Source organism: Artemia sp. Qi Xiang Cuo, chromosome 11 (assembly GCF_049724085.1).
Source record: "Artemia sp. Qi Xiang Cuo chromosome 11, ASM4972408v1, whole genome shotgun sequence".
Lineage (NCBI taxonomy): Eukaryota > Metazoa > Arthropoda > Branchiopoda > Anostraca > Artemiidae > Artemia > Artemia sp. Qi Xiang Cuo.
In genome coordinates this window covers 33,765,259-33,790,187 of record NC_142804.1, presented here as the reverse complement: position 1 = coordinate 33,790,187, position 24,929 = coordinate 33,765,259, and the positions used below count along the sequence as shown (strand labels likewise).

Here is a 24,929-nt window from a genome sequence, read left to right as displayed (position 1 = left end):
ATATGTATGTTCCTTAAATCTGGAAGTGAAGGTTTTAAGATCCCCCCCCCTTCTTCACCTTTGCAAACAACTCTATATTCACCCAACATAATTTCAATGGAAGAAAGAAAAATAACTGCCGTGGAAGCTTTTAGATTCTCCACTTCTGTAACTTATTGTAGCACTTTTTCCCTTATTTGTTTTAAAACAATTAATCAAGAAGTTGAATACCAGAATTCAACCAAGTATTATGTCTTTTTTACGATATGTTTTTTTTTCAACCAAGTCTTTTGTAGATAACGAGGCTGCAGTCTGTGGAAATGTTAAGCGTATGACTGTGGTATTTAGTCCATCATTAGGGGAACCACCCTGAAGTAGATTCTCGGAACTATTTTCTTTTTGTTCCAAGAAGAATGATTCTATGGGTCCTCTCTGATGCATGTAATGATCACAATCAGTAATCACATTGTCTTCATTGTTATAATAATCACAAGTACTTTTCTCTTCACGGAATTTTGCAAGATATGAATAAGCATCTACATGCCTGGACCCTAGATGCTATGGTTCTTACTCTCTTTGTTAGCTTCTTGTATAGTTTCACTTCTGACTTCCTTCTGATTTTTTGTGTTGCAAACCATTTTCCAGAGAGGTTACAATTTTCCTCAAAACAGTATCCCTGCTGCTTTTTAATAAACTTTTTAGTCATCATAATCTGAGTTGTAGTTTCACATCTTATAAAAGGCCCACTAATAGTGGTGCCATTTATTGCAGCTTGGTCAGCTAGTTCATTTCGAATATATCAACGTGAGCTGGAACCCACTGTAAAACAAGCTCCTGACCTGCAGGTACTGTGAGTAATTCTCTGTAACAGCTGTAACAGCTCTCTGAATCAGGGCCAATTATCATGTTAGAACAATCTTTCAGAGTTTCTATTAAATACATCACTGCTTTCTTTATTGCTATCACTTCAGCTTGAAAAATTGTGTTTGTTTAGGTAGCTTGTACTGGGCTGTAACTGATATATGTAACTGGTTTGGTATAACAAATGCAGCTCCAACTGGACTATTATCATCTACCTTGAATCCATCAGTATAAATATCCAGAAAACCCCTGAATGACTTCAATCAGCATCCTGAAGCTAGTTCTTGTAAAATCTGCCTATGTATCAAATTGTTGAATGTACCGTCAACATCTAGGGAGGCAACTCCCATTTGAGTCCATTTTGTAAAGCATAATTAGCAACTCTTTGAAAACAAACCAGGTTCTCCATTGTGCTCTTATTTCTCCTCAACCCACACTGCACATCTTTGAATATCTTTCTCTTCTCCACTTACCAGTTTACCCTTTTCTTTACAAGTATCTTTTACACTTTTGCCAACACTGGCAATAAAGTGATAAATCTATGATTTTCTAGCTTTTATTTGTCTTTAACTTGCTTAGGAATCATCACTGCTATTCCTGACTTCCATACTTTTGGGAAATATCTACTCATCCAGGAATTATTTATTACTCCCATACAACACGTTTACCCGTTCTTGTGGAAGGTTTTTAACTAATTTAGGATACAACATATCTGCACCTGGGGCTGCATCCGCTAAATAACTGATGATGTCTTAAATTTCCTACAGTGACAATGGCTGATTATATGGTTCTTTTTTATCTTTGTCAGCCAATTGCTACACTTTTGCTGTCATTCTTGCTACTCACTCTTTATCTGGTTCCTCATTTTCAATTGTTTCTTCATATGTTTGGCACTTACATTAGCCTTTTCCATGTCACTTTCCAAAGTGACATTCTCATAAACTAGAGGCGGGTTGCTTGTTTTGTTTGTTCTGCATCCTGTGTATAAAAGCATAAACATTAACTGCTGGTTTTCTCAAATCCAGATTATTTATTTTATTTATTTTACTAATAATTACAAAGTAAACTATATATGCACACAACCGTCCGCGGAAGGCTCGAAAAGCCTGATGAGGGGCGGCAGCAGTCCTCTAATTTTGTACCAATAACAAAAATCATTTACAAGAAAAAAAGGACAAACACTTTCTCAACAAACAATTCACACACAAAATCTAAAAAAAATAAAATAAATAACTACCGTTTCCCAATAAATGTTTCTTAAACTTTACTTTAAATGACCCAATGTGTTCAGCAAACCTGCACGTATGGTGTTTTGGTACTCAACAACAAAATAATCCGCCTCCCTAATATCATACCTATGGAGCGAATGATTGACGCGAAAAAAATCAGTAAAAACTGTAGGTCATAGATCACTCCAACATCGATAAGCAAAAACAGCAGCTTGATAATTGCGAATCAGACCAATATTAAGCATTCGTAATTTCTTAAAAGGCGACGTGGTATCGTTCACGTTTTATATATAATTACCAAGAATACGTTCTGTTTTATGTTGAAGAATCTGCACTCTTTTAAAATATGCATAAAAATTACTAGACCAAAGAACACAACCATAAGAAATATAAGGTGCAACAATAGTATGGTACAGTAATAGAACAACTGATAATGGTAAAACATGCTTTAATCAGTGCAAAATTCCCAGATCTCTAGCAACTTTTGCTGCAAGAAGATCACTATGGGGCCTCCAAGATAAATTATAATCAAGTTGGAACCCCAATTAACGCACTTCATGCACCTGTGACTAAGCCCTACCATTAAAAAATACCTTTCCATTGACACCTGGCTGCTTGCCAACTCTTCTAATATAATAAAATTAGTTTTTTTTTTAACAGTCACTGACAAAAGGCTCAAACTTATAAATTCAAAAAAGGACTTTAAAACCCTATTTACTTTCAGCAAAAAATCATTCATGGATCGACAAAACACAGTTAAAGCAGTATCATCCGCAAAAGTTGCAATAAAACACTCAGGTAAGTAGAAACGCATTGAATCAACATGCATAAGTTACAGAATGGGTCCCAAGACAGACCCCTAGGTACACCACACTTCACTGCACTAGTACTGGGCAACTTTGTCACTAGCATTATGAGGCCTACTCATTTTAAACCGGAAAACACTTAATAAAACGCCAGAAGACATACCAGTAATACCTATCTGCGTCGATAGGACATTGAGCAAAGTTATTTTAAGGTCAACTCCTGGTTTTTGTTTCAGACCGTTAAAAACAAGACTGTCCAAGATATTTTCTTGACTCATATCATCAAGTTTGACTTCGATTTTTTCAATTTTAATCTCCAGATTAAGGGTTTGCATTCTACACGCTTTCAGCTCTTGTTCAATACGGTCTAATATGGGATTAAACTCCAGTGACATAGAATTGTACAACTCATTAATTATAGTCTCAGCGAAGTCTTTAAGACCAGATTGCGCTCTCGCGCCACGCTTTGCAGAAACCTGACAAGATATCTCTGAAACTATAGATTCTCTGGTTTTCTCTAACTCCTGTTCTGTAGTGGAAATTCATGCAAATAAAGCAGACTGTGAACCGGGTAATGCAGCAACTTCATCGGATACTTATAGTGCAGAAAATGCAATTGAAATCGACCTGTAAATTTCGGGAAAACGTTCACGTTCATCAATTGCGAGTTTAACATTCCTCACAGTTTTAGTAGAATTTTCTTGAACATTGTTTTCATACGATACAAGATTACTCCCAGAAACAATTTGCTCAATATAATCCCCGTAGCAGAAGATCAACTAGTTTATTCGCTTTCCATTATTAAAGATTCTCTAATATTTTTTTTTTTTTTTTGCTGTAGACACTGTTTTCTTAAATCTTGCATAGCAGCACTTCACATTGATCAGATTTTCTAAAGTTGTTACTGAAGCACAAGTCTTCTCATTTTTCACATAGTCTTTCTTTGCATCTTCACATTCACTGTTCCACCAAATGTTGTTTTTGTAAGCCCTCTTTGATTTACATTTCACTGGAATAGTTTTATTTGCTGCTGTCAATAAACATCCTTAGAATATGCAATTTTTTTCATCTGTTGATGTTCCTTCATCCACTAATGCCCAAATTGATATTACAATTTGGCGTCCATACCATGGCCAGTTTGCTTTCTTCAATTGGAATTGAGGAGTGCTTTTACTATCCAATTGGGCTGGATTACTTCTGACATTATGAACCTCAATATTGGTAGATATAGGGGAATACACTAAACAGCAGTATATGGTCTGGAATTACAACAATAGACCTTATGGCTAAGTTAGGGCTATTAAAAGTTAAGTCAATTGTTGTGTGAGTACCAGTAAGATGGTTTTACGGGTAGGCAGTCTTTTGGGAGTGGCAAGGTAAACTTGGGAATCTAGCAGAAACTCCTCCATACTCCTTCCAGGTGAGTTTGCATTGTCACATTTGCACCAAACTTTTCTGTTTGCATCACAATCACCTGTTATAATCAGTTCTTCATTAGCAGAAATTCTCTGTGATTGCTCATTAACAATACCACCAATGTCACTGTTGTTTTCATTTGTATTATACATATTTATAATGTTAATGGTTGATTCATCTTGTTGAAGTACATTGCAACTATTGATTTCAACTTGTAATCTAAATGATCCTGCAGATCAATTTCTCACTCAGTAAAGTGTTGCAGTTTTTCACACAAATCAGTACTCCACCTTTTGTGCCTTCTGACCTGTCTTTTCCTATCATATTATATCCTTTAACAGTCAAATTCACGTATGGTAGCATCTAAGTCTCTTGTGCATATTGCATCAATCTCATTTTGCTGACAATATTCTATAAAAAGTCTCTCTTCTCTTTCATGACTGACTGGACATCCATGATAAATTTTTAAGGTCTTTTGTGCATTTTCGAATATTCCCTTCCGCTTACAAACACTGGCAATCTTTTGCTGATTAAAACACCCTTGCTCTAATTCTTCTAAAAATCTTCAAAGTCTTTCAATTCAGTCAGATATGCTGCTCATTTCCAACAATTGTGCTTTGCAGAGTAAACTTATTGCCTTTTTTTGCAGTTTCTTGTTTTGTAGCCTTTCTTTTTTGTTCAGCATTGCCATCTGATACAGGTGTGTTCAGTGTTAATCTTTGCAAATACATCTGGTTAGCTGTATTTGCATAGCTCTTATTTGTTACTTGAGCCATCCCGTATCCCATTTGGTAAGTTTCTACCACTGGAAGTATTTCATGATTTTATTTCCTCACAGGACAAGGAAATGATGTGGAGGCATGGTATTTTCTACAATTGGCACAAAAATATGCTCTTGGTCTGTCTGGTGATGCATCACTTTTAAAAGGACATTTATCTGATGAATTTTTATTTGAACAACATAGGCAAACTGGCTCCTTGGCTCCGCAATCCTTTTGCTGGTAACCATACTCCTGACATTTGTGGCACTGCATGATTCTACAATTGTTAACATGAACTTCTCTTTTCCTCCCATAACACCAAATGTTTGGAGGTAATGTATCACCTTGTGTCCCAGTTGCTTTTCTGTCTTACTCTTCACATACAGCCATTATACTTTGTAGAGTCTATTGTATCTTTAAGGGAACCCCCTTCACAATTTCTCTCACAAGGGGCACTTTCATTCTTGATGTTACCTTCATATCACCAATTTTTCTGCAATTTTATCATTGCTCTGAGTTATATTTGCTGCATTCTCATTTTTAATGTATACAGTCATTATGGACCTCCCCTCATAATACCAAACTCAACTTGTGAATAAAACTTTGAAAGTCTTTAGTAGATCAAAATCAGATGGCAGAACTTCCCCTTTAATGATCAGTTCTATTTCAACCATAGTGGTAAATTATTCTGCTGAGAGAATTTTCACATTTACAAACTCTTTTGGATGTTTTATCAATGTTCTGTCTTTATATCTGAAGCAAAAAGGACTTATCCCTATCGGGGAAACATCTCTTCTTTTACAGCCAAAATTCTTAATTTGACCCAGCCTTGGTATTTCTGTTGGTCTCTTGATTCCTTCCACATCATACAGGTTTGTAACTGCCCTCATCTCGTCATCACTTTCGCTTAGCAATGCTGGAAATTGCTCTGTACTTAATGGTGTAAATCTATTATCTGTCAGCACAGTATAACATGTGGGATTCTGTGCTGTTTCTTATTGGATCACAGAGTTTTACTGAGTATCTGTAAATTTCGATGGTGCTGGAGCATAGGCATGGATATAGGAAAATTGACCCTGGTGTTGATCATGCCCACCAATAGGTTGAGGTGCATACTTCCCAGAACCCAGAGGGTAAGGCTGAGCCTAATTCATCATCACTAGCTTGCCATTATAGTAAGGATTTATTGGCATAAATTGTCCTTGGCGCCTTGGGGATCTGGCAAATTATTTATCTTCTCCAAGTTCACTTCAGTTTATATTATATAATTTTCTAAAAGTTTTAAAAAGGCAACAGACTTAATGAATTCTTAAGAATAACAAATACTCACAGAAAGATTGCAAACTTGAAGCAAAGCTTTTACATCCAACCGTTTAATCTATTCTTCCCCTCACACATCAAGGAATCATAAAATTTTTCGCTCTCAAGTTTGAAATGCCATCATATTGTTTTTAGTTACCCAAAAGTAGATGTCATTAGGGTACCAGATTTCAAGACTTCTGCCATCTTGCACTTCAGAGCTTGGTTAATAATGGATGTTATTCAGCAGCAACATAGCTGTTCAATTCTTAAATTAAGTGCAATAGACATATAATTGCAGCCACTCTTTCAATGAGAAAAATAGCCTAAAAAAACACCTAGGTATGTATAATTCTGATTCGATTGTAGACAGTGACCTGGCTAGCCAAAGGTTCATTATTTTAGTTTGACTGGTATGTTTATCTTTCAGCTACCAAATTGAGCCAATATTTGACAAATTTTCCAGAGTTTTAGAGGTGCTTCCCATGTTCTTAAGTGCCCCCCTCCCCTAAAACTAATTTCTGGATGTGTTCCTTTGCCAAACACCATCAATATTTGGTTCATTATGCTTAAAAAAATCAGCAAACTTAGTGTTAAGTCTAGGGCCATGTCTAGGCATTAGGATGGCAGGGTTAACCCTTGCGTTTATCGTGTCTTCTTAACTATACATTATAATAAAACTTTATTTCGTTGGATTGAGAAAATTGCTTTTTATTGGATTTTTAGATTTTCTTCCGGTTTAACTACAAATCCCCCCAGTTCTAATTCTTACTGTTTGGGATTAAACAGCTAATAATATGAAGCAAGGACAAAAGATTATCCAAATTAACAAAAATCAGCATACTTTGAATTGAATTGAATTTATTTATAACCCGTTGAAATACAATGATGAACGGAGTATACAAAAAAAAGAAGAAAACTTTTGTTCATCTCGCAGGACTAGAAAAGTCAGGGTTATAACTTTCAAACAATTGTTAATGTGTCTGTATATCCCACGATAAAACATAAAACTCTTGAAAAAGATAAAAAAAAAACGGAATAAAAAAAAAATCTGAAAAGGAACATAAAATATTAAAAAGTTAGAAATACAAAATATATCGGAAACGGCCTAATTCAAAGAAAAACGAACAGGAGTCCCGTCTTTAAAGCCTTCTGAAATGGAGTGAGAGGAAGTCCACCCGAAAACCCCGTGAAATAGACTGTGGGGGAAGGATCTCGTAGGTCTAGAAAAAGTCTGGGTTATGACTTTAAAAAAATAACAAAGTGTCTAAATATCCCACGATAAAACATAAAACTCTTGAAAAAGATAAAAATAACCAAGGTAAAGGTTGAGATTAAAAAAATGCATTTGGAAGAAAATAGAATTTAGTAGCAAAAACAAATTTTGCCCAGTATAAAATTGTAATTAAATAAGGAACTATTGGCATAAAATTACGAGAAAAGAGTGACGTTGTGACTCTCACATTAGAGGATACCTATACCCCAACTGTTGCCATGATACGTGTGAACAGTGGGAGAATACCTATCCCGGTATGATATAAAAAAAACTCTAAAAGAACTCTTAGTTTATTTCTAAGAGACTAGTATCGTCGTGGTTTTAAATTATTTTGGGAGAAAGAACCTGGTCTACACTTCAACTGTTGGAATAATAAGAGAAGGCTGTCTATATCATCATTGTGAAGACAATGGCTATTATCATGGGCGTAGGCAGTATATTGTCTAGGGGGGGCAGTCGATAGTGTGATGGAGGGCCTTTTATCAACTGCTTTTCCAACCATGTGCTTTTTCAGCCATATATAATGTAAATTTGAAGGTTTAGGGGGGGGGAAGATGCCCTCCCTCCCTACGTCCATGGCTATTATGATAATAAGCCTAGTTTTTTATTTGGCTGTTACGGAGAATGAAGATTCATTATGGGATAATGCAGTGACTAAGCACGTAATTGAAACACGTAAATCTTATATTGTGAATGAAAGAAGCATTATTGACTTTACGAAGAGATATAATAAAGGTGATGTTACACTATATTGTAAAAAATGTGACCCTGACTTTTCCTTGCAAGACGAATATATAGTGAATCCAAATGATCTATCACTACTAGCTGTTGTCGATGAGGATCTACATGTCAAGGAAGGAATCTGAAGAAAGTGATAAAAAGACTTTTTTGTATATGTCTTTTTATTAATAAATCAAGTTCATTATTAGAACGGTTTATTCTTAGGGCACTAGTATACATGCTCTTTCTAGGAACTATTTTTGGTAAACACGTTTAGACATATCTGTCCAGGGGGGGGGGGTAACACTTGACATCTCTCCTAGCCTGATTAATGTCTTCAGAAAGATCTTAAAGAAAGATTTTGTCTGTTTACATACATAAAAAAATGGGATAGAAACAAGAAAAAATGGTGCACGGCAGCCCTGAAAGTGTGAAAGGAAAGCTACATCCCACCGTGGAAAAAGTGGGGTAGCATAGTATCAATGCTACTGGGCACTTTTCATGGTCTAGTGAAATTTATTGACAAAATTTTGAAATTTGTTGACAGACTTTGGAATTCTGTCGAATTCTGCTGCTGGCAGCTTTAGGACTTTTTTCCATATCTGGCCACACCATATCGGGAAAGCTAAAGACCCGCTGAAATGCTACAGGAAAGGCACGCCAAAAGGAGAGTGGACCTGCTGGATAGCGATTTGCGACAGGGAACTACCAAAGGGTTTCTGCTCTGATGATTCAGACACTTCTCACTTAGTGAAAGATTTACTCAATAGATCCACTCCTCTTCCTAAAACTGCTCTGTTCTTCTCTTAAGACTTTATTCACAGCACCTCTTTGTCTAATTTAGTAGCATCATGTTAAGAAGTTTGCTTCCTTAAGAAATCAAGATATTTACTCTATACTTACCAAACTCACTCTTATCACCTTTCTTATGAAGGGCGTAACTAAGTTTACCTAAAATTACTAGGCACTTCCTCTTTTTCAAAGTCATATTCAGAACATATCTCTTAACTTTGCTGCTATCATATTTCAAAAACTCATTTACCACAGTATCGACACCGACTTAACTGTATTAGTTCTGTCTCTTTTAAGTCCTCCTAGTAAAATAAATCTTCCTTTACTTCCAATTGTTTAGAGTTTCCATTCTTTGTTATTTCTTTTCTCACAATTCTTTTTTGATTTTCACATTCTCAATATGTCCTGTTCGTCTCTCTTGACACTTTCATTGTCACTAATTGAGGCTCCGTTACTGTCGTTAACTCGGATTAATCTGGACTGACTTCATGCACCAATACAATATCTTACTATTTTGCTGTTTGGCTGTATCTTCCAGATCCTTGGCAATCTTATCCATGACCTCCATTTTTTAACTCCTTAACTAATAGTTTAAAGCCTTATCTATGCTTACATTTTATCTTCATATTAAATAAAAAAAAAGTTCTTTTAACTGAAATTAAGGAGCGACAATAAATATTAAAACGAGCAGAAATTATTCCGTATATGAAGGGGCTGTCCCCTCCTCAACGCCTTGCTTTTTAAGCTAAATTTTTTTACTGTTTTAAAAAATGAAGTTTTGAGACAGAGTCAAACTTTAGCGTAAAGAGAATGGCGTTGAGCAGGGGGCAGCCCCTTTCATATACGGAAAAATTTCTGTTCGTTTTAATTTTTAATGTCGCTCCTTACTTTCAGTTAAAAAACATGTTTTTTTATTTAATTTCTGAACGTTTTCGAATTAATGCAGCTTTGATTGTGGCTTACCGTACATGAATAATTAAAACGAAATTTGTGTATTAATTTTACTTTTTTTTGGCTAAATGGCTTTCTCGAAATTTTGATCTGACGTATCTTACATAACGAACTTAAATATTCGTATATTTTAATTATGCATATTAAGGGGTTCAACCCCTAGTCAATACCTCGCTCGCTCTTTACGCTAAAGTTCAAATTTTGTTCAATTCTGTAATAAGGACCCCTTAATCACAAAAGTTTTTTAGCTTAATTTCTGATCGTTTTTTTAAATAATGCTTGGAAATCCGGCGCTCCTTTCATAGAAATATCTCTTCCCCCACGAAAATATCGTCCGACGTAATCCCCTTCCCCTCCCCCCTGCTAAAAAAAAATCCCTCCTGAAAACATTTGTATACTCCCAATAACCAATACTGTATGTAAACAATGGGCAAAGTTCATAACTTGCAGCCCTTCCCCCAGGGACTGTGGGGGATTGGGTCATCTTTAAAGACATAGTTATTAAATTTTCGACTATGCGAACCAAATGGTTATTTCAAAATCTTGATCGGGTGACTTTGAGAAAAAAGCATGGGGGGTCTAGTTGCCCTCCAGTTTCTTAGTAATTTAAAAAGGCACTAGAATTGTTGATTTTCATTCGAATGAGCCCTCTCGCGATACTCTAGGACCACTGGATCGATATGATCACCCCTGGAAAAAAAAAAAAATAAACACGCATCCGTGATCTTTCTTTTGGCGAAACATACAAAATTCCACATTTTTGCCGATAGAAGCTTAAAACCTCTACAGAAGAGTTTTCTGATACGCTTGATCTGATGGTGTAATTTTCTGTAATTTTTGGTGTAAGATTTTATCACTTTTAGGGGGTGTTTCCACCTTTTTTCGAAAATAAGGCAAACTTTTTCAGGCTCGTAATTTATATATTTGAAATCAGCAAAAAAAATACAATTATTTTGATGTATCTACTGGTATCAAAATTTTATTTTTTATAGTTTCAGTGACTATTCTGCCGGGTCGTTCCTTACTTACAGTTCGTCACCACGAACTGTTTGAAAGGCTGGATTTAAAAACAGATCCAGATTTCTGGGGAAAATATCAAGTCAAATGGCAGTAGAAAATAGTGCGAAAAGACCTTGATCCATCGTACCATACAAAGCTTAAATTCAAAAGGAAACTTGCCAAGCGAAACCTCTACTATTTCCAGCGCAGTTGTTCCTGTCCAGTATACTAAAAACTGTATACGAAAACCAACTACATGATGAGAAAAAAGCATAAACAGTCTTGGCGTATCTTTGACTAATTGGTATCAACTTAAAAACACACCCATCAGACCAAACACTACGGAAAAAGAAAAACGAATCCAATTATTTCTTTATTATTCAATATAATTATATAACTCAATATAATCAATATCACAAATATTTGAGTAAGAAATTACAATAAAAACAAGAAAAATTATTTTTAAGTTTGCTTAAAAATTCCCTGACTCTTACTGGTAGGAGAGCTTTCTTCACTGGTTCCATCTTGACCACATACCTGCAAAGATAGTTCATAAGGTTACCACAATCAGGAAGGGTTATTCGTAACAATAAGTAATTATTCAGTGGGAGAATAATATCAGTGTGTATAGCATTCAGGTTAGGTCAAGCTGTGATTAACAATATCTCCAGCAACGGCAGTAGCGAAGACAGGATGTTATTTTCGGAGGAAGACCTAGAATATAAAAGAGGGATGACTCCTTGGTTATATCAAGTAAAAGTGATTTAAAATTACTGTAGGCTAGGTTAGTTTTTAGCAAGATGGAGGTAGAACAGGTTGCAAAATTAGTCCAGCAGAGTATAAGGAGGCCAGGAAATACAGACATAATAGACACAAAAAGATAGCTCAGTTTCCCTGAAATTTTATGCAGGAGTCAAGAAGGAGTGGGATGAGGGTTTTTATTTTAAGCTGGGACTTACGAATGATTTATCCAAATTTTGGGGAGTTAAGATCTTGCTTACAAGCAAAGGATTGCATGCTCGAATCAAAAGTTACAACTTGCAAAATTTGAAGGAATCTAAAACTGATCAATAATATGTAAAAAAAAAAGCTTGCTTCTTTTCGAAAACGGTCAAACTTCGAAGTGGAAGCCCATCTTGTGGCTATTGGTAGATTCAGAATTTAAGTTTTAATGTCGTTTTAAGTTTTAATGTCGCTCCTTACTTTTAGTAAAAGTCGCAAGTTCAATTAAATCATCCCAAAATATAATACAAACTTCCTGCAAATCATGCATGCAACAGAAGCATTGACAACAAATAAAATATAAAGCATTCTTACTAATGATTTCCAGTCAAGTAATATTCTAAACAAAATAAAACAAAAAAAGTATCAAGGCTATTTACAAGTTAAGGCTATTTCACTTAAGAATTTATTTACCCTTTGAAAAAAGCTCCTCATAACACATTGCTGAAATAATCCTCTTCTGTTGCTGACATTCCAATTTTAGGGACTTTACTGACAAAGAATCCATTTTGAATAAACACTCCCAGATAAGGCCACAAACGATCTTGAACTATGCAAATATCAAACGAAGATGAGATAATTGTAAAATAGAGTGATGCTGTCTTTGTGATGGATGCTCTGTTTAGCGATATGCACATCTATTACACCTAGAAGTAGACAGCAGTTAGAGCAAGACGTAGATGGCACAATAACCTTTAAAATTGAACAAGAAAGCATTGCTTCCCGAAACATCCAAAAGATTAAGGCGTTCTGAAATTCAAAGTAATTAACACAGATAACCAGAAAAAAAAATTCTTATTATAGAAGTATTCGCTTTACAAATGTAACCATCTCCTCCCATAAAAAGTCCAAGATGAGTTTAACAGGCAAAAAAGAGAAAGAATATTTCGGCTTTCTAAATTCGAAACACCTTATCTTGAACTTGAAATTATGGCTATGATGTGCTGATACATCATCCAATGACCATCTCTCTCAAACTCTCTGAAGAAATACTGCAGGATTTGTAATGAAAGACTATCAAAGACTAAGCTCTGGAACTAAGCATCAGGGAAAAGTACAGATACATTGTCTTGAGGCAGGACAGTTAGCCTCTAATTTTAACAATCATACACACCTTCAAAACAAAGCTCTAAACGACAGATAACACCTTCCACGAATGAGATAAGATGATGCAGGATCAAGATCAAAATCAGGTACTTCTCTAATGTTCCAGCAAACAAGAGTGGAGCTCTCTTCAGCATCACAGTAAAGATACACCAGCTCTTGATCATAGCTTAGCGATTTCCTTGACAGAATGAGAAAGAACTGTCCCAGCAACCTAACCACATCCACTGTTTCAGCAGCTTCCACAGCTGAGTCTGTCACATCGCTAATCACATAAAGTCTTTTCTTATAGACAACACCCTTGAAAATGAGCTCCTGGACTAAGCATGTGTCTTTATGTGGAAACAGTATCAAGTAGCAAGTGTTTGTCAGCTTTCCATTTTTAGAAACTGTATAGCTGATTTCCTGACACATTCTTTTTGAAAGAGATAGGTAATTCTGGTACTTCTGGTAACTCTTGGCCATTGTCTTGGTCAGATTTCTAGTTGAGGATGCACTTTTAGCAGCATCTTTAAAATATCTATGTCTTGATTCAAACTGAAGAGTCGAATAGGGAATTATGGGGCCCAGTGTTCGCACATACAAAGGAAAGTGACGCATTGTATGGTCCTTGAACCTATTTTCATCATCCTCAAATATTTTTGCTTTCAATTCAAGGTACATTCTTATTGTAAAACCTAACTTTGCAATAAGCATGTCTGTAAACCTCCGACTTGACACAAGCAATAAAATTTTCCTCATCAGCAACATTAGAGACCAACATTCGTTTTCAGCCTTTCTTGAAACTGAATGGCCAAATATTAGAGGAAACTGGCGAGGAAATACCAAATTTTGGATTGTATTATCTTCAAGGCACTTGAAATTATTTGAGAAAGGAGGAAGTTTGTCCTTAACATCTATATCCTTGTAGTCAAAGTTGGCAACACTAGCACTAAGCTCTGATTCTTTGAAAACACCATCAATAATCAAGCACTGCAAACATTTTCTAGCATCCCACTTCATAACAGCTTCGTACAAGTCATGGGCTATGCATGGCGGTAATCTGTCACATGAAAGTTGGGCAAGGCATTGAAATCAGAATTGAACTTCACGCCATTTACAGACTGCTTCCTAACATTTGGGTCTTGCAGCTTGTTTAAAGATTCCTCATGGGATGCTTTAGTTCTAAGAGGAAATGGAACTTTCCAATAGTCTTTAGCTGCAGTTTTTCCAGAGAACATGCAGACTCTGCAGGGATTCTGCACATTTCGGTTAAAGCATTTCACGAATCCCCCAATAAAATTCGAGCCCAAGTTGTCTCCACATATACAGAAAACTAAAATTTTGAACCTTGTCCCATCAATCACAATGCCTTCAGTACAAAGAAACTCTAATTCATTCACAACCTTCTTGAAGACTTTCAGTACCAACGATCTTGAAGTTCGATGCCATCACTAGCATAACTAACTGCACTAGATCTAGCCTTGCTCGAAGCCAAGATGGGAAGTTGAGAACTCATATATAAAAAGCTAGAGTGCTGTACTTTCCTGATGTTGACTTTTTAAGTGTTTTTTTTTTTTTTTTTATTTTTAACTCATCTTGGTAGAGATGAAGAAATATCACATTTTTCTTCATATCTGGATCAGAAGCATATAAAGAAGCAAAACGGTTACCATCATAGAAGTCTCTATATACACCTTCTGCTGAAGGATGATACCAATCCATCAGAAATCCAAGAAGTCCTCTATGTTTGAAATGATTCTCCAAGGTGGCTGCAACTGAAACTACTTGAACAAATCTTCTGTTTCCATACTTATCAAGTCCGATAAAGACTTGCTCCGGTACCACAGTACCGCAACTTGTAAAATACTGGTCTCTCATGTACTGAGATCTCAGTGATCCAGTGGCAGGGTCTGTAACAAGCAGCAAAGGATCCTGTATATAATGACTGTCAATTTCATCACATATTTTCTTAAACAAATCTGGCTGAAAAACAGAAGAGATGCATTTAGCAACACTTTCTTTAAGTTCTTCTGCTACAATTTCATGAGACTCAGTGAAGAGAAGTCTAAAGTTCTCAAGAATAAAACTAACAGTTGAGGCAGCTACATGTTTCTCTGATTCTAATCGAAGGAGAAGCAAAGCAAGCCCATCTGCAAGTGCTTGCCTTCTAGGCTCCATATCACGGATACCCGAGTCCCCTGAGGATGTTTGTCTCAATCCTGATGTTTTATTTGTAGCTACTAAACCAACTCCCATTATTTCATCTTGGTTCAAATCTAATATTTCTGAGTCCAGAGGCTCAGAAGATTCATTTTCTTCAACACAATCTTTATCATGGTCAGGGGGAGTGTTCAGATTGTTTAAAGCCACATTATTTTCTTCAACACAATCTTTATCATGGTCAGGGGGAGCGCTCAGGTAGTTTAAAGCCTTATTATTTTTAGTTCTCTGCAAATGTGAGGCCGCAGGGAGCTCTGTCCTTGAAACTTCTTACTACAACCTCTAAAAGGACATGGTACTTCATCTGAATCTTTTATATGGGAGTAGAGGTGGCTAAACAGGAGGTCTCTCCTCACAAACTGATTGAGAGCAACTTATACTGCAGGGAAATCTGATTGCAGTCTCACTAGGCACTAGTGTAATAGCAGCCTTTTCATTTTCTGAGTGGGAATCTAGATGAGTAGCAAGTTTGTTGTGGCAACTGAATGCCTGATAGCAGTTGGGTATGGCGCATATGGCACGTCGAGGGGCAAACAGACTGGCATGCAGTTTAACATGAACTGTATATTCTCGCAGGCTGTGAAGTTCCAATGAACAAAATGAATAAACTAGGATTTGCCATCAAGTTCTGCAATTTGATGCCATCAAGATCAGATCTGCAATGAAGTTTGACAATATACAAAACTGGAAAAGATGGCTTTAGAAAATTCTAGGTGCGCACCCCCCCCGCTTTTTCCATAGCGAATCACGTCCTTAATTTGTAGCTTAATATTCCTATCACGCTCTTTTGAGTAGAACCTTAAGCATGAATGAATGAGTAATAAAGCAAATAGAATAAATGCTTATATTTTTGCAGCAGATCATGGTTTGATAATTTATGTTCATCAAGAGTATGACAAAATATTGCAATGCACATCCAAAATATTGATAACCCTACAGAGCATGTTCTATGAATAAAGTGTTTCTGAAAGAAACATAGTTTATTTCTGTATGGTGACTTGTGGTCCAACCTGTTAAACTAAGCTAAAGTTCATTCTAAAAAAAAAGTCAACAATGTATTTCAGCCATTTTCTTGGCAGGTAGTCTAAAACAGAAAGACAGAACAGCTCCCATTAGTACTGTAGAAGCCAAAACACCTTTCACATGTTTCAAATTTGACATACAAATGAAGGTGCAGAAAAAACTTTTAGTGAACAAGAATTTCTGAATTTTGACTCAACTACTAGAATACTTCTAATATACTAAAGTATGTGAAAACTTTTGCAACTTCGTGGTTTAGTGTAGGATGCAATGTGGAAATTCCAGAATTTTCTAATCTTCTGACTGGAGCTTCCATAGGAAGTGGCTGTTACACTCAAATGGAGGATTGAATTCTGAATTACATGATTTTTTTTAAAGAATAAAAATAAGACAATTCCATTATGTTACACTTCTCTGCGAAGATGAGGCGCCACCCGTAAAATATCGGACTCGATTATCAGAAAATTTGACATTGGAAGGAGCCGGGACCCAAAGGCCAACGCTCCTTTGTATATGACTTTTATCCCGTACCTCCTTTTGAAGCTAACACAAAACTCAAATGTCACTTAATTTATATTAGTACAATTCTACAATCTATTTGAGGTCGGATAAATATATTATCTAATTACTATTTGACAACATGTATAAAAATAGAAAGAAACATGAAAATCTTTTTAATAGAATTTTTATGTATATTAATAGTGTATTATAAAAGTGTTTTCTGATAAGAATCCCCTTTCCCTTTTGATTTCACAAATGGACGCCACTGTACAGAGAGTGGTCACTGACGTTTACCCCCCCCCCCCGGAAAATACCCCCCGTTGAATAGTATACCCCGCTGGGTATTTTCCGCAGGGGTGTTTTCCAGGGAGGGGTAAACGCCTAGAATCACTGAGGGCATTGTTTTATTATATTGGTAAAATGTTACTTTAGCTACTTTTGGCTATTTTGGAAAGGGCTTAAGATAGAAAAAAGAAACTTTCAGGGATAGGTCTACAGGCTAGAGTATGTCCCGGGAAAGTATTTTGAAGTACCTACCCATGGGCGTAGGGAGGGGGGCCGCTGCCCCTCCTAGACATTCAAATTTAAATTAGATATGGCTGAAAAAGCAGATGGTCTGGAAAAAGCAGTTGATAAACTCCATCACACTATCGACTGCCCCCCTAGACAATATGCTGCCTACGCCCATGTACCTACCTCCACTCTTTTTACCTCTAGAGGCTCCTGAAATTTGCCTACCTGACAGGTAACAATTCCTTTTATTTGAGTAGAATTTTAAGCCGTATCAATGTTTTTTTTTTAATTTAGAAATTATATTTGCATATCTTTAAAACCTTATAAATTGGGATTGAGCAAAGTTGTGAAGCTGAAAAGAATTTTGTTGTACTTTTTTTTAAGCAGAAGATCTATTTAAGAAGGTTTCACTTTTATAATACACAAATTTTTAAAGGTCATCAAAAGTTAGGACCCTCTAGAGGGAGGAGTGGAGGTAAATACTTTAAAACACCTTCCCGGTACATACTTTAGCCTGTAGACGCATCCCTGAAACTTTCATTTTCCTAACCTAACCTCTTTCCAAGCTAGCCAAAAGTAGCTAAAGTAGAATTTTACCATTCTATATGCAAAGTTCATAAGACTTATATAAAAGCAAAAAAAAAACATCAAAAGAACTTACCTTTCCGAAATAAGTCCACAACAACAAGTGAAAGGTCTTCGTTTATGTAGCTTTTAATCCCAATAGATCAAAAACCCGGACGACCCCCTTTCACGATATTTTTGCATCGGTCATGCCCCGCGGTATGACCCATTTTTGCAAGATTTGATACAGTAAAAAAGTGTATTTTCACGCTAATCCAACAACTAGAAAGTACGCTGATCAAACGTGAAATAATGCTGTCAACGTCAAAGTACGTTTTTTTTACCCTGTGGATGTTGGAGAAACTTTTTCAAGAATATTGAATCTGAACACAAATAATACTGTTTAATTTGATTTTATACCTCCTCAAGTTGGTCTGAAAAATGAAGAATAATATCATTCCCAAAACATTCTATCTACGCTCTTTGACAACCTGGATACACTTACACTCTTTTGATTTACTTAAATTGTAAGAACAGAAGTAGTAATAGTTTCACCCCCAAAAATTTCAACTTAGTACCCCTCAGTCGTTCTAGAGATATTGCTGAGGTGTCTTTTTGGCAACCATACACACAGTGTCTTTTGATTCGGTTTTAAAGCATAATGGATCAATTGCATAATTGTGGGGGATTGACATACCCAATATCCCTGGAGACATAGTTGCTAGACCGTCTTACTATGCTGAAAAAATAGGTGTCACAAAATTTTGACTGGATGTGTTTGGAAAATGAATGGGCTTGAGAGAAGGGCTGCTTGGCCTCCCGTCTCTATTTACTCTGAGAAGGGGCACCAGAACTTTTAATTTTGAATCGAATTAGCTCCTTTAAAAGTTTCAATGATATTTCTAGCTATTGTAGAGCGGTGCAGCCTATGATATTGCTTATATACCCTTTTGAAAATCTACATGCATATGCTGTTTTAGTTTAATTCTATCTAACTCCCCCTAAACGTTCCCTAAAAGTCTCATCTTAATACCCTTAGCATCATGAATAACAGTAACTGTAGTGGTAGTATTAAAATTATTCACACATTGCCTTCTAGCTAGCTCAAAATCCACCACAACTTACCCTTAAAGATCTAACATAATGATTTAAGCCGTTCTTGCGATATTGCTTTGTCACCTTTTGGAAAATCCACATGCTCAAAGTTTTTTTTTATTTAGCTCATCATCCGCCTAAATATTCCTTAAAACCTTAATACTCTTAGCCTGCGTAGTAGCAGCAGTAGCGGTATGCGCATAGCACCATTGTATGCGCATAGCACATCCTCTTCAATACACGCTGAAAGTTTAAACTTATTACCATCAACCGTTTCTGAATCATCTTTGATACGTTCTCTTAATAACCTGTGTGGGTATAGTGTGTTTCGGTTTAGTTCCATACAGTTTCAATACATTCCAAATTTCTCGCTTGAATACCCTTAGTTTCAGTAGCAACAGTAGTAATAGGAACAGTATAACTAATAGTACCAGCCTTAACTTTAGTGGCAGTAGTAGTAATAGAAGTAGTAATAATATTAGTAGTAGTAGTAGTATGAGTAGAAGCAGTAGCACTAGGATGCAAATATTTCCTTTTGGTTTGTTCAAGATTCCCCACAACAAGCCCTGTTTGTTTTAACTTCACACACGAATCTGTTCCTAAGATATTGCTGTTATGCCCTTTTGAAAACCTGCATACAGATAGCGTGTTGTTATTCAGTTTACCCTCTCCCCCCCCTCCTAAAAATTTCTTGAAAATTTCACCTTCATACCATTAGGCATAGACTAGTTGTAATACTAGTCACACTAGTAGTATTGGTATTACTAGCAGCAGTATTAATAGTAATAGCAGTTGTCCTTGTAGAGGCAGTAGTATTAAGGTATTGGCTTTTGGTTAGTTGAATATCCGTCTTATCAATTTCTGGAAGTTTCAGGTTAATATAATTAGCCATTGCTAAGACATTGATTATGTGTCCTTATGATAACCTGTATGTTCATATACTTCTTGAAATTTGTATCTCAATGTTCTTAGCCTTACGAGTAGTTGCAATAGAAGCAGTAGTAGTAGTAGTAAATGTAGCAGTGATAGTAGAATTAGTAGTGGCGTGCACATATTGCCTTTTGGTCAGATGTTCTTCCCCTTTAAGTATTCTCTGAAAGTTCCAATTTAATACCCAAATCAATTCTCGAGATACAATCTTTTGACAACATACATGCACATAGCGTCCTTTGATTTAGTTGAGATTTCCCCTTAATATTGTAAATGAAGTAGTTAGGTAGTAGTAGTGGTAGCAGTAGTAGTGGTGGTAGTTGTATTAGCAGTGGTAGCATGCAACTATTGCCTTTTTGATCATTTCCTGAAACTTCCAAATTAATATACTCAATAATTCGTGAGTTACGCCCTTTTGACACTCCGTATACACATAGCGTGTTTTTATTTAGTTCAACACTATCATCAACATTTTCTGAAAGGCTTGCCTGAATGCCCTTCGTCTTTTTGGAAATTAAAGTTCAAAATACATACCTTTCTCCAGAACATATACTTTACGTAAACAATGAACGAATTGCCCTGAGGACTGTGGGGAGGTTGACATCCCCAGAGACATAATTACTGGATCTTTCTCCAATTGTGAAAAAAAATAGCTTTCTTAAAATTTTGATCGGATGTGTTTTGGGGAATGATAGGCTTGGGGGGGGATGGTTGCCCTCCATTATCTTTTGTCTCTAAAAAGGGCATTAGAACTTGCGACTTCCAATATAATAAGCTCCCTCCGATCTGAAGTTTATATGACCACCGTTCCATAAAAACCTTATATACCTCAGGACATAACTTAAACCCCTTGCCCCTGGGCTCTGAGGTATTGTATCCACCCTGAAGACGCTGTTATTTGCTCTTTGGCCTATTGTGAACAAAATGGCAACTTACAATTTCGATCGAGTGCGTTCGGGGAAAAGAGGGTGTCAGGGGGAGGTTAGTTGCCCTCCATCACGTTTGACTTCAAAAGGAAACTAGAACTATATATTTCCAATCAAATGAGTCCTCTAAAGTTTACACGACCATTTCTTCTATAAAAACTTTATGTGCCCCCGGGTTATAACTCACAACCCTTGTCCCCAGATTCTGGGGAGTTGTGTCAACCCCAAAGGCCTTGTTATGTGATCTTTGGACCTTTTTTTTTTGAACATATGGGTATCTCAAAATTTCTATTAGAAGCATTTGGGGAAAATACGATGTCTTTGTGTGTGTGTGGGGGGGGGGGTAGCGGTACCTCGATCTCTTTGACTCTTAAAAAGGGTGCTTTTTAAGTAGTTGGATTTCCAATTCAACCTCCGAAGTTCATACGACCACCCTTTCTGTAAAAAACCTTATATGCCCCCAGGGCATAACTTACAACCCTTGCCCTGAGGGCTGTGGGGGGGGGGGGGTCTCATCCTCAAAGACATAATTCTCGGATGAAAATTATGCATAAATGATGGGCGTAGGGGGGGGGGGCTGTTTGCCCTCCAATCACTTCCGACTATTAAAAAAGGCGCTAGCGCTTTCAATTACAAATGAACCCTTTTCAAAGTTTCTATGACAACTTCTATACGAAGTGCCCTGGTCTAAACCCCCCCCCCCCCCAAAAAAAAAAAATAATAATAGTAATACGTTTTGCCGACATTGCTCTGTACTTAGGCAGCGCTTGCGCTGCCTATGATTAACTTAAAAAAAAATTCTAAAAAAGAAGCTTTTCTAAGAAAAGCAAAGAGCTACATCAAACCTAAGACGAGCATAAATAAAGTCAAATAGCAATTCAAGCGCAAAATGAACATAAATCACTATTAATTAATGAATGAAACCTAAAACAAACATAAATGGTAATAAATCATCTTCATACTTAGAACGAACAGAAACTACCACAAATAGGAATAGGGCTAACCCTAGTCCTTTTTCTGAAGATCAGAATTTCGTTTACACTTTCCTGAAAGCAATTTTTATTTCGAGCTGTGTTTTTATTTAGCCTAAGATAAAAATCACCAAAACAAGAAAGAAAGTAACCGAGATTACTGAAAGAACTAATGAATATGTTTTCACAATTTAATTTGTTGATATTCATTCCTTAAAGTCTCAGCAATTTCGGATTTATTAACGTTATAAAAGAGAAGACATTTAAAATGTATTTTATTTTCAGTAAAGTGGAAATGACGTTTTGGTCTTTAGAAGGCATAGGGGAATATTCAAATCAAGCTTAGAACGAACAAAAATCATTACAGAATTTGTCAACTTCCCCCTCCCCTAACCGCAAAAGTCTAAAACCTAATGTATTTTTTTGCGTTTTATTGAAAACTATATATGTCTTGAGCAGTCTTTAGAAAGAGGTAACAAAAATGAACAAAACATTTGATATATAATGATATTAGTTGCCGAAAACTCAGCAATTCAAGATTTTATTTCACTGTAATTTTTTCAATGTTGTAAATATAAAAGATAATATTTGTAATATACTTAGTTTTCAATAAAGCTCAAATGACGCAGTATGCCTTAGACTTTTACGGTCAGGGGAGGGAGAAGAGGGCAGTAGTCAAACTCTGTTTGTGTTGATTTCTGTTCGTTCTGAGCTTGACTTGAATATTCAACTTAATTTTTACTCAAGATTTATTTATTCATTTACATTAGTACCTGTTATCTGCATGTTTGCTTTGATTGTTAATTTAATATGTGTTCGTTTTGGGTTTCACTTATTCTTTATTAGTAATTTGTGGTCGTTTTGAACTTGAAATATTATAGAAATATGTTTCTGCTGGTCTTAATTTTAATATGGCTTTTTACTTTTCTTTGAAAAACTTCTTTTTTGAGATTTTATTTTTATAAATTTTTTTCCCCTTTTGATTGTCAGAGTTTCAAGTTTTCCAACATCTTCTATTTTAACATCGAGGTTTTTTTTCAATATCAAAGTTTCAAAACTTCGAAGTGATATTTTTTCAACATCAAAGTTTTGAAGTTCAACACCCTCCTGAACATTCCCTGAAAGTAGTAACAAGTAGATGTAGTAGCAGTTGCAAGCAGGCGTAGTCACAGTTGCAACTTGTTGAAGTCGGATGTAGTCATAGTCGTAACCAGTCGCATGTGCAGCTACAATAGTAGTAGTAGTGGTTGTGGCCCCGGAAGTTTCAAGTTACTACCCTTACCAGTTACCTTTTCCTAAGATATTGCAGATACGCCTTTTTGATAACTTGGATGCAGATAATTTCTTTTGATTTAGCTCAACATTTCCCAAAATTTCACCTCAATACCCTTAGCCTTTCCGGACAAACTCAGGATCGACCATTTCTACCTTTCTCCATGATAAATCTTTCATGTAAAATATGGACAAATTGCATAATTGACATTCCATGCCCTGTGGGGGCATGGCATCTCCAGAGGTATAGCAATTAGACGTTGTGACTATTTTGAATAATATAGCTTTTTGATATTACTATAAGTATTAAGAAGGGGGTATCTAAAAGGGCAGGAGGGGGACTGGCTGCTCTTTGTTCCCTTTTCAACATGCCTTTAAAGTTTCAACTGAATACCCTTAGCCGTTTCTTAGATATTGCTGTTGTGTCCTTTTGACTACCCTTCTGCAAATTGAGTGTTTTGGTTTTGTTTTATACCCCCTTCAATATTTTCTAAAACTTAATTACCTTTAGCCTTATTGGATATTCAGGATCAAACATGCCCCCTTTTCCCAATAACTAACCTTGTACATAAACACTGGGCAGCTTACAGGACTTACAAAACTTGCCCCAGGGGCTATGGGGTTTTTGTTATCCCTGGAAGTATAGTTAATTGACTTTTTGACTATTTTGAACAAGATGGCTATTCGAAAATTTGATCAGAAATCTTTGGAGGAAAGATAGGTAAAAAGGGAATAAGTTAAGAACTAGTTGCCATCCGACTGCTTTTTAACAACCTTCTTAACATGTCCTGAAAGGTTAAACTGAATAACCTCAGCCGATCTTGAGGTGTTGCAGATACGCCTTTTTATAAACAGAATGCACATAGCATCTATTGATTTGGTTTAACATGCCCTTCGATATTCCCCGAAATTTTGCCATGATACCGTTAGCCTTTCCGAACACATGCAGGATCAAACATCTCCCCTTTTCCTAATGATAAATTCTGCACATGAAAAAGGCAAATTATATTATTTATATAATCTTTGCCCTGGGGACTGTCGGGCCATTATGTCCCCGGAGGTATAGTTACGAGACCTTTTGACTGTTCTGAACAAAATTGATTTTTCAAAATTTTGATCAGTGATGAGGGAAGGGAGCATCTAAAAAGTACAAGGGGGGGCTGTTTGCCCTCCGATAGCTGTTCAGCATCCCCTGAAACTTCCATCTCAATATCCTCAGCCGATCCTCAGATATGACAGTACGCCCTTCTGACAACCAGCACGCACACATTGCGTTTTATTGTGTTTGGCATCCTTCTTCAAAGCTGGGGGGGGGGGGTTGTGTAATTCCCACGCACTTAGTTATTTGAGCTTTAGACTATTCGCAACAAGATGTCTATTTCAAAATTGTCATCGAATGTTTTTGGAGGGTGGGCAACTAAAATGGGTATAAGAAGGTGCTGATAGTCCTCCAACCCTTTTTCGACACCCTACTCAAAGTGGCTCGAAATTTTCAACTTATTCCTTCAGCCGTTCTTATAATATTGGAGATCCTCCTTTGTGATAAACTGAATGCACATTTTCCCTTTTGATTTAGTGTAAAATACTCCCCAAGGTTCTGCAAAGTTTTACCTTAATATCCTACCCCTAGCCTTTTTGGATACTCCCAGAATCAAACATTTTCCTATTTCTAATGATTAATCCTCCATGTAAACATAGGACAAATTGCATAATTTACAATCCTTGCCCCAGGGCTGTTGG

The 24,929-nt window shown here is 36.3% G+C and overlaps 1 protein-coding gene across 6 annotated transcripts in view; it reads left to right on the top strand.

Annotated features, from left to right (window-relative positions):
• LOC148946907 (glomulin-like) overlaps positions 1-24,929 on the top strand; it is a 122,639-nt gene that overhangs the window by 41,455 nt on the left and 56,255 nt on the right. The window contains exon 1 of one of the 6 annotated variants that reach the window (XM_089096726.1): positions 5,146-5,292. The exons of 4 other annotated variants lie outside the window; for them this stretch is intronic. In XM_089096726.1, coding sequence (XP_088952852.1) covers positions 5,232-5,292 — 61 coding nt within the window. In that variant the 5' untranslated portion in view covers positions 5,146-5,231. Of the gene's footprint in view, positions 1-5,145; positions 5,385-24,929 lie in introns of those variants that run through there. One more of the 6 variants, XM_089096728.1, reaches the window with a different exon arrangement.